The sequence below is a fragment of the Phragmites australis genome, chromosome 3 (genome assembly GCF_958298935.1).
Source record: "Phragmites australis chromosome 3, lpPhrAust1.1, whole genome shotgun sequence".
In the NCBI taxonomy this organism is placed as follows: Eukaryota; Viridiplantae; Streptophyta; class Magnoliopsida; order Poales; family Poaceae; genus Phragmites; species Phragmites australis.
The window spans coordinates 23,926,300-23,941,640 of NC_084923.1; the positions used below are offsets into that span (position 1 = coordinate 23,926,300).

Consider the following 15,341-nt stretch of genomic DNA (forward strand, 5'->3'; position numbering starts at 1 on the left):
ACCAATATTGTAATGGCTTCTGGGTCAAGACATGCGATGGAATCCTTATTCTTCTTTGTTTCTTTTATCAAGTGTCTACAGATAACAAAATAGTTAGATTCAAGACTTAGTGGTATTAATTAATGAAAATTCAATTTCAAGGGACTTACAATGTAAAGATACGTAATAACGACGTCCAGGCCATCCAGATTGAAGAGGTCGCATGAGTCATTGAAACCCACAATGAAGTAGCCATCTACATTCCTTAAGAGGTGTCGTCGCTTCTACTGTATGACTATGAATGTGGCATTGCTGTCTCTAGAAGCCTGCATGTAGTAATTATGCAAGTTGACACATGCTTTTCCCGCCCTTGTTATGCCATCCACCGTCATCATAGGCCTCCCATATTCGAATTTCTTGTTGGAACTAGTCCATGCTTCTCCAATGTTTATGGGCTTCTTTATCGGTACAATGGCCATTGACTTTTTTGGCAGGTGCTTCTTAGAGACTTTCTTCTCAACCTCTTTTTTTTCCTTCTTTGAAATCTCTAGGGGAGGCGAAATTGGATCTGAAAGCGAGGTTACCAGATGGGAGGAGAAGACAGTGTAGCCAGCTTCTCTGGAGAAGGAGCTAGAAGTTGGGGGTGCAGCTGCGGTGCACTTGGAGATCATCCAGACTGGGATGCACTGGAGACCACGATGTCGCCCCTCTTCCACTGGATCCTTTGACGAAGCGCTTCACCCAGAGTTGTAACTTCATCATTGGGTGGGAGCTCCAACACGTGATCGGTGGTATTGTTATGTACCATATCCACTGTAACCACGGCATAGCCTGCACGTATCGGGACCGTATATAAGATAGAGACTCCTGAAGCACCTGGCCCCTTGCAACCTTGATGTGATACCCGCCAAACCTGATTACAAGGCTGCAGGGTGTGGGCCCTTCTAGTAGGTCAATCAAATCTGGCTTAGTCATGACAGCAGCTACTTGTTGCTCGACCTCCTTGGAGGCGCAGCTACTCTTCCTAGCAGCTCTGGGGCTAGCTTCCACTGGCATGGAAATTTGTATTCCCTGTGATGCAAGCTACTCCATGATGTTTGCGTAAACATTCCAGGTGATGTCCTGTGCCAATGCATCCATGTCCATTGCAAACCTTTTCCTCTTCTTGTACATCCTGAGGTCTTCGGGAAAGCCGTATTTCCAGCCCTAGGAACTTGATACACCCTGCACTTGACTTGGGTGCTTCGAGTTTCCCAGCACTGCTGAGAAAAAATCATGTTCCCTGACCCTGGTGAAAGAACCTTTGCTGGCTTCGACTGCCTTGCCTTTTACTTTTTCTGCGGTTGCCTAGGTTTCACTGTTTCTGAATGTGATTTCCCCGCTTTTGGATAGCTCGCCCCTTGCACGCAAATATGATCGCGATCGTCCCGAGAATTGCAACCAAGGATTCTCGTGGCCTTCTCTAGCTAACTCTTCATCCTCCGCCTACCATTCGACCTTTTCCCAGCGTACCCGGTTGCGCCAGTCCTATGGTTGTGCTTGTTCCTAGCCCGAAGCTGCTTCTTCTCCTTGCTCTCCTTTTTGAGCTACTCTGAGTTCTTCATCTGTGAAAAAGCATCCCAATCTTTCTCATACAAGTGCTTGTAGCTCTCAAAGGGCACCACCCTTTAGCCAAGTACCGATTCACAAGTTTGCTCTTAAAGCTTCGGTGAAATTTCGCGATTGCTTTCATTGTTGCATTGACCGCGGCAATTGTTTGACACTTGCTCATGTTGCGAGGGTACTCCAGATACTCCTTGGTGACATTATCGAACAACTCTCTCTTTGTTTTGTCACTAAGGTCATCGAACTTAGTCGAGATCGGCACCCTTTCCCGAGCAATGAGCCCTGCGACCCTCCGGAATCTATTTAGGGCCTTTTTATCCGTAGGAAGCTCGACAGCATCGATTCTCCTGACGGTAACCTTGTCCGTGAGCCACTATGTTTGTGACCTTTCCTTTCGGGCTCGTGCACCACTACTAGCTGTCTGGCTTGGAGACTGCGCTTCCGCCATCTAGAGAGAAAACAAGGAGAGTTGAAATATACAAAAAATATTCCTCCATTCAACAAGTAGAAAATGCGTTGACTTATATCAATACCTCTTCAGTGGGATTGTACTCTTCGTTACTTGCCCGACGTCGTCTCTCCCGCATCGGTGACGGGTCAGGGCTAGAGCTATGATACTGGCTTTCACTGCTACCGAAGGAGGACGATGCGTGCGGGCTTGGTCTCCTATCCGCCCCTTCTTGTGCCGGGGCCTCTAGGGCTAGCATCCTCTGTGCTTTTTGTTTCTCAGAAGTGACAATGCTCTTCTTCCCCATGGAAATCAAGTGTAGTATATTATGTTCTCAATAGAGGAAAGAAAATGAATCGAGGTTAAGAAATCTGTGTTGAAATGAGTGTTCTGTAGATAGTGGTAGATGTGATAGAAATATGTTTAAGAAATCAAGTGTAGTATATTCATCCATGTCGCCGGGGAAACTAGGTAGGTGTAAATTGGGGCTGAAGGAGGGTGTTAGCTTGGACCTCCATTTGCAATTCTTGTTTAGGTTTCTTCTTGTGGATCAGTAGTTGCAAGTGCATGTTAATTCTCATAGTTCTTAAATAATCGTGATCTTTTTGCCATCTAAAATACAAGTTTAACTAGAGCTAGCTAGCTTCTAGCCCTATACTAAATGAAGAAAAAACTTCCTTTGCAACAAGAAGATAGAGAAAATACATTAAATACACTTATTTAGAATGTTAGGCCTCGTTTGGAACGCGAATACATAGAACTATGAGATATTCTTGCAAAATTCATATGGAACTCTAGTGCTCCAAACAAGCCTTAATTTATCGGCAGGACGGCATAAAAATTAATTTCGAGTTCATTTACATCGAAGAGGATAATTACGTAGGAACTTGAAAATGCAGAAAAAATATACCCAATGGTAGATTGGAAATGTGCGGATCTAATGACATAAAAATACATAGACCGTATGTGCACATAATGTACATGACCTTTCTTTTCGCACCCTGGCCCAACTATACATTCTTCTAAATTGCTTTTTTGTATAGAGATTGCTCTTTTGAGCATGTGCTCTGCCACGAGCCAGGTGTTTCATGTACTTTCGGCCTCCTCATATAGATGTGTAATATAATTAACTACTGGCAGTTTGACACATGAAGGAAAAGGGACGTCAATAGTCATAGTTAACAGAGATGGAAGGTTTATTTATTCTCATCATTATATTAAGAGAATGCAACCGTATAAGAGTTTAGTTACAATCTCTGCATACATAAGATGCGCACAGTCATATCGACTAATGAAGGAAAAACCGAGTACGAAATCGCAAACACAACGGATAAACTATATAACTAAACTAGACCTAGAGCAAGGCATCATCTAACTAATTACATACCTAAATTAGGCCAGATAACACTGGCGTAGAACAAATCAAGGCTAGACCCAAGCTGGCTGCCACTGAATACACAGGAAAGAACTCCCATATGACGCCTCTAATAGGGCACGATGCCAATAGTATCACCATGGCCCATTCAAAAAACCACAACTAGGTTTGCACCTAACATTTGGAGATTCCCACATAATCCAAGGGGGAACCATGCCCAAAGGCATCAATGCCAGCATTGACAGGACTTTTCATCCAATGCTCCTGCACCCAACAAGGACAAAGGAACCAAAACACTCATTTTGAATTATGTACGTTCTCAGACGTCTTTCATCAATATTTCCCTTCTCTGAATTACATGTCTATCTGTCAGGCAGGCATGCCACTGAGCGGAGATTGAAGGCAAATGATTTGTTAGCATGCCTTCTTGGACCTACATATGAACTTCCTCCGTTCAAGAATACAGTATGCACTTTATTTTACCTCGGTCTTTAAAATTAGACTTTGATTATTGTTTTCTTATAAAATATATAGCTTATAGATACAAAATCAATATAGTCACAGCTAATTTTATTTATATCTAAGCCACCTTTTGAACCATTGGATTTCCCCCTTCCACTCAGCTCTTGACGCTGCCACCCGACAAGCTACCTCCCATGTCTAGTTCCTCTCCACTCTGCACGCCGGCTCCCATGTCAATCTAGTTCTAAGGTGACTTAGAATTTGCAATTCATTAATTTGAAACATGTACCAGAGGCAAGGACCTTGAAGAATGATACAAGAAAAAATTGTTTGGTTTTCTACTATGCATCAAGAAAAAATAAAAGTTTCTCTGGTTGACATCAGTAGGTTAAAGACTGTTAGCTAAGCCTTCTCTGGTTGACACAAACAAGCACTCATTACGTGTAGGGAAAGCCCTGTATCAAAATTATGGATTTCATCATGACGTTATAGAGTTGAAGATATAAATGAATTAACCATTCAAAAACATGGCCTTCCATTTCATGCACATCTATCTATGTATCAGGATCATTAGGTGGATTCGCGTGTCTACTTACCTCACGGGCTCGAGGGAGACGGTGGCAGCTGTGATGACGGTGACGGGTGACGGGGCGACCAAGATGGGGGCGGTCGCCTAGATCTACTCCTCCGCTGGGGAAGTGGCAGATAGGGCATTGTCGGTGGGGCCAGCGATGGGCTCGGGGGCTTGACAGTAGCGGAGCACAGAGGAGAGGGCGTCGACAGAGGTGGTGCACGGAGGAGAGGGCGTCCATGATGACGGCTCGGGGATGAGGGGAGTTATGGCTAAGACTTAGAAAAAATGACACGGGGAGACATCCTATATATAGTTAAATGATCATAGGTGACGGGTAAACACTATCACCCATCACCTATGATATTGACACGTCACTTATTACAAATCATAGCTGACGGGTAAACACTATCACATATTGTTGGGGGAAAATAGACCAGCCTGCAGATAATGGTTGATGATCGCTATCAAAGATCCCTCCAGAGCCTTCAGCCTCTGGACTTAGCAGGAGGCCTTACCCCCCCCCCCCCCCCGAGGTTGCGGACCCCTTCAGGCCACCTCTCTGGCACGTACGTGGCCCTCCGAAGACTCGAAGCTACAGCAAGTCCCCCAGAGCCTTCGGCCTTGGGACTCAGCAGGAGGCCTTACCCCCAAAGGCTGCGGACCCCTTCATGTTGCCTCTCTGGCATGTACGTGGCCCTCCGAAGACTCAAAGCTACAGCGAGTCCCCCAGAGCCTTCGAACTCAGAACTTAGCAGGAGGCTTTATCCCCGAAGGCTGCGGACCCCTTCGGCCACCCCTCCGATGCCCATGCACCCTTCCAAAGCCTAAAGATGCAGCCGGCCTTTGAAGATAATATCAGGGAAGAAAGGACACCCCTGCAATCGACCTGACGTGAGGGGACGGGCGATTAATGCCGGTGCAAGTGGTGCTTATCCTGATACCCCAACATGATGCAAGTCATCCTAACACCCCGGTAGAGCAGCGCTGGGCTGTAATTGGCAACCGGCTCACCCCTCAGGGGGCAGACACCAAAATAGTGATAACTTATACACTAAGCTACATACTACCTTATAAATAGGGGGTCGTGGTCACCTGGAAGAGAGAGGTGAGAAAGAGCCCTCTCAACACAGCACGGAGGAGGATAATCACAAAGTTTTCCTGTGATACTCCCCTAGTCTAGTCCATATTTTTACTACCAATACATTTGTGGTGTTTCTTCCTCTCAAACTTCGTCTCCAAGCTTGAGTCTCCTCCTTAGAAGAAACTCTCGCCGTACTTGCTAGGGCATGACGATCTCTTGCTCTAACAGTGGCACCGTCCGTGGGGAAAGAACACAGAAGTGCCAAAGGGAGGTAGGAATCCACCAGAAAAACCACCAACGCGCTAGCCGCCATACCCACCGTTACAACCATGCAACCATATGCGTGGCTATCTCAACCGTGCACATCACGTATACCCTCCAGCCCTACTGCTATATGGGACGGTGTTCCTCCGACCTTGACCAACCCAAAACCTTGGGTCAGTAAGGAAACTCCAGATGGCATGGAGCCCTTTCAGCCTCTACATGGTGAAGACCTCGCTGCAGCAGAAGAGGTTGTGGCCGAGGTCGCAGCCAAGTAGGCCACCTTCTAGTGGTTCTGGGTGGTCGAACCCCGGAATGTTCCCGCCTGGACTTGGTCCTAGGGTATCTCCTTCGACAGCATCTGGGATGCCCTGGGCGATCCAACATCTTCGGAGAATCTATTCACCCAGCGTCCTCCTCGCCCCCCCCCCCCCCTGGCAAAGGAAGGTTCCGAAGAGGCGCAATGCTCCAGAGTGTGCATACCCCACCAACGCCTCTGACGTAGCCCTCGTAACGCCAACCACACACGGGGAACCCCAAGTCCACCTCGTCCAAGGAGGCGCAGTTGGAGCCACCCCGGCTCCAAAAATCGCTTCACCAAATGACCCCAACGGTCTCCCCAAAGGAAGGAGGCCCTTGGAAACCATAGGCTCCGGGGCACGCGGCCCCCGGCAGTGACCTCAACATCGACCACAAGCTCTGGTACCCCAGGAGGCATACGGGTGTATCCTGAACGGACCAGGTCGTAGCCACAACACCAACAACTACCGAACCCTCACGACCTTCTGGGAGGAATACCTCGAAAGACAAGTAGGATACTTAGCCAAAGAGGGAATCGGCGAAGGATGGCACATGGGTTGGAAGCCTAGGGCAAACTCCCGAGCAGATCCCTGGCCCTCCGACCTCGCTCCATCACCACCAACTCTGCTATCGACGGTGCAATATCCCAGCGACGAGGACTAAGTCAAGAACGTTGTCGCCAGGCTCTGGACAGATTACCTCTGGAGCCGGGTAATGGATAAGGGCCGAGGGGGTCTAGGACCGCCTATCTTGACTAGCCTTCGGCTCCACCTCCAACACACGCCATCTCCAGGCTCTGGGCGGGTTACCCCTGGAGCCAGGCAACGGCTAAGGGCTGAGGGGGTCGAAGACCATCTCTCCTGGCCTAGCCGTATGCTTTGAGGCCTTCAAGCCTCATAATAGAAGCTTTATTTTGGCAAAGGTATGCCCACTATTACCTATAGATAGTTTACCCAACTGGTCTAGCTTTCGTACAGTACGATAAAAATATGTTGGAGGCCTTCAACCTTACTGCTAGAAGTTTTTACAACAGATAGCCATTAGGTAGAAATGGTAAATCTAGACTATGTCCCTATTTAGCAATAAGCAGTATAACTTAAGTTACATCTTCTTTTGACATGAGTTATGAATAGTCATCTGACCTAGCTATGTCTTATACTGTAATTAGCTGCTTATTGCCAACAGTAGACTGCAAAACTTAACTACTACGTAACCATGCAAAACCCACGTCTGCAGTTGTGCTGCATGCCTAGGTCACCCAGAGGGTAGATTTTTCCAAGGTGTCCTGGAAGGCATTGCATAGCCTCAGCAGTGTCGAAGCCACTCCCCGGGGGATGTCCTCGGGAGTGGTGTTTGCGGTGCTCTGAGGAATGCTATCACAAGGAATCCTCGTTGCACGACATGCCTATACACCGCAGGCACAACAGGCCTAGGTCACCGCGGAGGCATCAAGCCTAGGTTTCCTGGAAGCCATTGCATAGCCTCGATAGTGTGTAGATGCTGGTTATTAGGAGACTTTCTTGGTAATGTAGTTGCAGCACCCCTGACGGATTTCTTCGGGAGGTGTGACATGCCCACGCACCTATAAGAATTGCTTGCCTAAACCTAAAGTCACCTAAAAAGGTTTCCCAGAGGGTAGGCTTCGCCCTGGTAGGCAGTGGAGCCCACACACCTGCAGCAGCACAATATGCCTAGGTCACCCAGAGGGCAGATTATGCCAAGGTGTCCTGGAAGGCATTGCATAGCCTCGGTAGTGTGGACGCTTCATATCATGGGCTGACCTTGATGTGAGGATACGGTGTTCTGAGGAATGCTATCGCAAAGAATCCTCGTTGCACGACATGCTTATATACCGCGAGCGCAGCATGCCTAGGTCAACACAAGGGCATCAAGCCTAGGTTTTTTGGAATGTATTGCATAGCTTCGGTCATATAAATACCACGCACCAGGGCACACCCTTGGTGGACAATGTTGCGGTGCACCTAGGGCATTTCCTCAGGAGCACGACAAGTCTACACACCGCAGGCATAGCATGCCTAGGTCATCTGAAAGACAAGACTGTCTAGGTTTTCTGGAAGGTATTGCGTAGCCCCGATAGTGTGTAGAGCCTTCGGTGTTAATACATGCCGAAGGGGATACAAAACCTCTAGCAAAAATGGAGAGTCTTACAAAAGGATACAAAACCTCCGATAAAAATGGAGAGTCCTCTACAATACCTCTGGCAAAAGCAGAGAGTCCTACAAAACCTCCAGCAAAAATGAAGACTCCTACCAAACCTCTGATAAAAACGGAGAGCCCTGCAAAACCTCTGGCAAAAACGGAGAGTCCTACAAAACCTTCTTAAAAACAGAGAGTCCTACCAAACCTCCGACAAAAATGAATAGCCCTGCGAAAGCTCTGGCAGAAATGGAGAGACTTTCGAAAAGCTCCGGCAAAAACAGAGAAACTTCCAAAAACCTCCGCGAGGCGGAGCGTCTTACAAAAACTCTGGTAAAAACGGAGAAACTTCCGAAAACCTTCATGAGGCGGAGCGTCTTACAAAAACCTCGGCAAATTGTCTTGCAAAACCTCCGCCAAAATGGAGAGACTCCCAAAATCTTCGCAAAATGGAGAGTCTTACCAAACCTCCACTAGAAGGAGAGGGTTCCAAAAACCCCCCACAAGCAGGAATGTCTTTCAAAAACCTCCGCCAGGCGGAGAGGTTCCAAAAAACCTATCGGACAAAATCCCCCAGCATCTTGAAGGCAAGCGCCTCCATGCCGGAGGGATGCGAAACCCACTAGCCCCCAACAGGCACAACCAACAGACCAAAGGGGTATGAATCCCCCTCCCCGCAGGAAAAGGTATGGCCCGCATGACTCAGACACTTATGGTAACAGGTAAAGTCATCACCCTACAGTCTCATCTAAAGACACGATTCATGCGCCGCATGCCTAGGTCACCCAAAAGGCAGATTTTGCCAAGGTATTCCTGGAAGGCATTGCATAGTCGCGGCCTTCTGAAGCCTAAAGATGTAGCTGGTCCCCGGAGATAATATCAGAAAAGAAAGGACAACCCCTTGCAGCCAACCTGACGCGAGGTGACGGGCGATTAATACCGGTGCAAGTGGTGCTTATCCTGACAACCCAGTGCGATGAAAGTCATCCTGACACCCCCAGCAGAGCAATGCCAGGCCTCAATTGGCAACCGACTCACCCCTCAGGGGGGCAGGCACCACAATAGTTACCACGATAGATATTTATCTTCTATGTAGGATAAAAAGTAGTTATCCAGGATAAGGCCTAATAATTCAGCCAGGTCCTAGATATTTGTACATCGTGATAACTTCTACACTAAGCTACGTACCGCCCTATAAATAAGGGGTCGTGATCATTTGGGCAAGGACGGGTGATAAGGAGAATGCTCAATACAACACAGAGGGCAACACACATGACACAAAGGTGCATAAATACAAAGTCACGCTGTGATACTCCCCCTAGACCGATCCATTTTTCCACTATCAATACATATGTGGTGTTCCTTCCTCTCAAACTTCGTCTCCAAGCTTGAGTCTCCTCCTTAGAAGAAACTCTCGCCGTACTTGCTGGGGCAAGATGATCTCTTGCTCCAACAATGATCTAATACAATTGTCTTGAAACCTCAAGGTGTTTTCCGTACCTAGTCATGCGATACTTTGCTTGGATAAGAGGCAACTTGAGGATGAAAATGAAAGAAATGTGCCTAATTGCTTATTTTTTTAAATCACTTGATCTAACTAAGTCTTGGTTTCATATGTGAGTGTTTGTAAAGCCTACTATTTATGAATGCTTATTTGAGATTGAAGTTGGCTAGTTCTTAGTGCTTATATTGCCTCGGCATGAGTGGATGCTTATGTGGTGGTCGCTTTGAACATGATTCGGCTATGTGAAATTAAATATGCCAACTAATTCTTCGAGTTTAGCTTGTATAGCTTCATGTTATTGTGTCACTGTTTCTTTTTTAGCCTTTGTGCATTTGTGAGCTCCATCTTCTACTTTCCATAGCCCTTTGACGTTTATAGCTTTTACAAATACTTCATGTTATACTTGTGAAAGCTCATTAGGATTGTATGTTCACGTATTGTATAATTTTTTATCCTTGATGTTTGTATCGCTAAAGGGGGAGAAATGAATGAAAAAGGGGAGAAATGAAAATTTTGCACCAAATCAAAGAAAAATCTTGCATAAATGAAAAATATGCATTCATCAATGGGGAGCAATTGATTTCGTGTTTTTGAGTTGTTATCGCTCTTTTGAGGTTTTTAGATTGTCTTTGCCTCTCTTATACCTTATGCAATATTTCTTATGCTAGTGACATATTTTTGCTCTTTTTGAGTTTTTAATCACTTGGATGTGTCTATCTTCTTTAAACTAAAATCTTTATGCTTTGCGGTATTTTCAATGCACTCATGAAGGGGAAGATTGAGAAACCAAGTTGAAATGTGTCTTGGTCGATATGTTATGAGTGATTGATAAGGTTGTTGGTTTGGTTTGTCGAGTTTTAGATTACCTGAGGTTGGTTTGAGCATTTTGATTATGGATGAACTGAAGTTGGTGTTAGAAATGTGTTTGCTTGTCTCATGGTGTGCAGGTGACAGATGCAACTTGACGATCGACGGCAGGTGATCGGGGCTAAGTGGGTGCTTAGTGTCGGACGATTAAGAAGGCTGGACAGAGTAAAGGGTTATCCTATTTGTACACGTGGAGGTCAAGCAAAGCATGAAATGGAGAATGAAGATGGCGTGTTGACAAAGTCAAGCGAAAAGGATGCCGATGCAAGTGACAAGAAGGCCCAAGGGATTGGGAGAGGGAGAGACTTGTCGGCGGTTAGGATCATAAGACAGAGTACACATGTTAATATCATAGCGCTTGCTTAAGGTGTCAGCAAGTGACGAGTCACGCTTTGAGAGCGTGCAGAGAGTTTCATGGTTGGGTCTCAAAACCATGGGAGCATTGAAGTATGTGGCACCATCGTGAAACTTGTATCGAGATGAAGCTAAATTGTGAAGACGCCATGTGTGTTCGATGGACGAAGCAAAAAATAGACAAAAATATTCTTGGTAGTAGGTAGGAGTGTCCTACAAAAACGAGGTATTTTGGTATCAAGCTAAGAAACTTAAGAGTCAAGTTTTCTAGACCTATAAATAGAGAGGTAGGGCTATGGAAGAATAGGAACCAGCTACTTGAGCCCCTTGTGCCACCTATTTGAGAGCTTAGTGCTAGAGTTTTAGAGAAGAGAAATATGAGTGCTTAATCTATGTAATAGATGAGTTTTTGAGAGAAAAATTCTTGTAATCCGCCTAAAATATGGTTCATCTCCTTAGGTAATGAAGTTTATGTTTTTGCATATGCTTGAATTCCCCTCATTTTAGTCTCCCTATTGGTTCCCTTGCAAGTTTTCCTTTTTTTGTTGTGATTTTTTTTGTTGATTTTTATTTTTTCTTTTGAGCTCCGATTTTTTAAGCTTAGGAAGTTGTTCTTCCTGTTGCTAAAGGTATAAACGTTCATATACTCATGTATTTGAGAGGGTATTAAACTCTCTTATTTCTAGACCATAAACTTGGAAAGTTGCTTCTTTCGGTGACTATCTTTTTGCTTTATTCTTTGTTCAAATTTTAAGATGTTGTGCTCAAAGACACATGAAGTGGTCTTCAATGGAGCCTGTGGTTCATATTCCATCTATGGAATCATATTACTTTGAAAATTTCTTTCTTGTTTTATCTCTCTAAAATTTATACTTTTGTTTGTGCGTTTTTGAGAAGCGTAGGGTGAACAATGAGTAGGTCTTCTATTTTTTTCATAAGAAATTTATAAGACGTCTATTCACCCCCTCTAGTCGTCGTTCTCGGTCCTACAATATAATATCTGTTCTATAAGGAATTGAGCTTAACTCAGTCGGTGAAAGGTGTAGATATACATGCCCACCACCTAGGTTTGAGCCATTTTAAGTTGAATCTAGATTCATTTTCTCCGTTAATGAAAAGATATCTAGCTTTTCCTTCTCCCGTCCTTATTTGTGCTTAGATTGCGCCTAGGCAACTCTCTTTGTTCTTGAACTTTTATATAGAACAATAAATAAAATATTTGAAGCTTGGGCATATGCTGGGTTTCAGACTATTATCAGTGCTTGGGCGAAGCAACATTTGATGTTTTATCAGCCCAAGAAGGCTTCAGCATGAAGTAGACTGCCAACGGCCGAGTGCAAAACCAAACCAACACTATGGCGTCCATGCCTATGTGTCTGCCAAAACGGGACTGATTGAAACTTGCCTGGAGTTGATCTACCTGAAAGAATAACCTTTTCGGGTGGCCACACCACTCGCAAATTCAGAACACTGGAACCAATTTCTCACAAGTTTCCTTGGAGTATATATATATATCACGTGTTATAAACTAGCAAGAGTCTACTACAACACATCATTCCTGCAAAGAACCAACGCCCAAAACTGCACAGAACAATCCATGTCTCAGGTATCCCATATCATGACGACGGCGATGACAGCGACGCCGATCACGACGGCAAGCCACCTCCCGACCGGCGTGTCGACGGCGACTGGCCTCTGGGGCCTGTACCCCTTGGAGAGGAGGTGGTTGATGGAGACGTAGATGAAGATGCCCGTGGCGAGGCCCATGGAGACGGCGAAGATCCAGTCGGCCACCCTGCCTTGCGTGGTGGCGTCGATGACGATGCCGATGCCGACGCCGATGGGGCTGGAGATGGCAAACGCGAAGGCGTAGGCGAAGCAGGAGAGGAGCGGCCGGTTGGGGAGCATCCGGAGCAGCGCGATGCCCATGGCGATCGCCGCGAAGATCTTGTGCAGGCTGATGGTCCACAGCGCCTTCCATGCGTCAGCCTTCGTCTCTGCAAGTTAATTAGTTTCGACAACTGCCAGTAAGTATGCAATTTGTGCAACTGTCAAGCTGCATCAAGATTGAAGATGCTACGTTAAAAGCTCAGAATCAAACACAAATGGAATATCCCTTTTGTTAAACGGAATGGATTGTGAAATGCTGGTTGGGCCGCGGTGACTCAGAGAAAGGAATACTTGAAATGCCTTCAGAACTGGAACGGCATGATAATCTTGACAAGATGCAAAACATCAACTTTGAAGTGGACGCTGAAGGAAGTGTTAGGATGAGGAGTTCAGAGCATCTGGATGGGCATTTAAATCTAAGACTGAAACAAGTAAAAGTATGCATGACAATGACTGAACTGAAACATGACGCGAATCTAAGACTGGTTTGGGAGAACGATCAGCCGATTATTCTGGCTGTGCTGAATCTCTAGGCTGCTTTCGCTTTGACGAAATAGCGAGACACTAGCGCAACTTCGACAAAAAAGCAAGGAATGAGTCCACTCGGTCTTCATCACAACTATGGCATCTTATCAGAAGAAGGTAGCTAAGAAACAACCATCTGTCATACTTCCATGCATCGCATTTATACCTATCGTTGAGTACCTTCTATCGTTCTATTCGGACTAAACTAAGCTCGACAACTTAGGCCGTGACATGATAGAGACATCTGCTGATAATATTCATAACTGAAGCAGAGACATTTCTACGCATCATCTGCAAGATAGAAGCGAACAATGCACGGAAGCATCCAAATATCGCAATCTATATCTAGCTCAGCCTTACCGGCGACTCCGATAGCGATGCCTTCGAAGACGGAGTGGAAGCAGAGGGCGAAGATGAGCAGCACGCTGTCGCCGAGGGTGCTCGCGTTGCGCAGCATGGATGCCACGGAGCGATCGGACGATCCGTGTGCCTCCTGTAGCACGGGACCACGAACCAGTAAGTGATGATAAGATCATGAGACTCTGTACACTGACTGGCTGTATGATATTTCTGCGAAGGTATCGGGCATGGTCTGAATTGGTCAAATAATGAATTCAGAAACTGAACTCATCAGTAGTAACTTACAGCTGTTTGTGGCTCAGAGCTGGTGCCGTTTGTGGCGCTCGCCTTGCCCTCCTCCAGCCCTACTGGAAAAATATTAAAAGAGAAAATGAATCATAAAATTCTGAGCAACCTGAGCATCCGGTGAAGACAGATGACGCGAAACCAAATGTGGAACAGGAGAAATGTGATGATCAATTGACAGTACAGAGGGACAGAGAGCCTTCCTTTATAGCAACTTAACTATTCAGAGACTTTCAGTATTGATATTCTCATACTCGAGTAGTCGTGTGTGCAATTTATTGCACGCGGAAGAGAATCAACTCTCATAACCCCCAATGTTTTTCTTCCCCGATCCAGACCAACTAAATGACCCATTAATCAATCTCGCAACATGTCGATTATTTGAAGAGATAAATCTTTTCTGAAAGACATGAAGAGGTAAACCTCAAGAACAGGATTGCTGAAGACTGCATAAACCTGAGCTTGCACCCTGTCCTGTACGTGCTCGTGCAATCAGAGTGACTAGTAGTAGCATTACTGAACTAGCATCATGAACCACAACGAAAATCCAACCCTTTCATATAAGCATTGATAGGTAGGTTAGTCGTAAAACTGCATTGTTGCAATCAGATGAGTAAATCTAGCCTAACAGCCCCCACCCCACCAATCCGAATAATCTGTAGTTCTGTACTAGTACCGACCCCACAATAGGAAAAAGTGATGAGCGTATTTAACCCAACCCCCAGCCGCCACCTTCGCAACAGTGCACCGCCCAGTTAGCTGACCCGCCAACCTTTCAATGGCACGTGACTTGTTGCTCACCTGCAGCAACGCCGCCGCCGGGAGCGGTTCTGCGCCCCCTGGAGACGACGAACGAGATGACGACGTCGGCGAGCATGGTGACGGCGTAGCCCGCGCACGCGAGCATGAACGCGTAGGGGTACCCGCTGTCGGGGAGCAGGTCCCCGAACGTCTCGTTGGCGTCGCTGAGGAAGTGCATCAGCGCGGTGCCGAGGAAGACCCCGCCCGCGAACTGCGTGCCCAGCGCGAGGAACGCCTCGTTCCAGCGCATGAAGTAGGGGGACACGCCGCCGGCCAGCGTGCCCGCGAACACCACCGCCAGGCACCACAGCTTCGCCGCCACCAGCCCGCGCGCGCGGAGGTCCGGCTTCGCTCCGCCGCCATCCGCGTCGGCGTCGGGGTCCGAGTCCCCGCCGCCGCCCCCGTGCGCCCACGCGGTGGTCGCGGCGGCGCAGAGCCAGAGGAGGCGGGCGTCGCTGGCTCGTGCCATGATGGGGGACGCGGGCGTTGGCCGGCACGCTGGGGGACGCGGGC

General features: G+C 46.8%; 1 protein-coding gene across 2 annotated transcripts; it reads right to left on the minus strand.

Moving 5' to 3' along the window:
- Positions 1-12,438: 12,438 nt before the first annotated feature.
- On the minus strand, positions 12,439-15,341 carry LOC133912684 (zinc transporter 2-like). Of its 2 annotated transcripts, none has more exons than XM_062355540.1 (4): positions 14,829-15,341; positions 14,028-14,086; positions 13,743-13,875; positions 12,439-12,964 (listed from the first exon to the last, which is right to left on the minus strand). In XM_062355540.1, exons 1-4 carry the CDS (start codon positions 15,295-15,297, stop codon positions 12,570-12,572), a joined length of 1,056 nt encoding a protein of 351 aa, XP_062211524.1. In that variant the 5' UTR covers positions 15,298-15,341; the 3' UTR covers positions 12,439-12,569. The 2 variants fall into 2 exon arrangements, with proteins under 2 accessions (XP_062211524.1, XP_062211523.1); XM_062355539.1 differs by having other exon boundaries at positions 14,028-14,089; positions 14,829-15,337.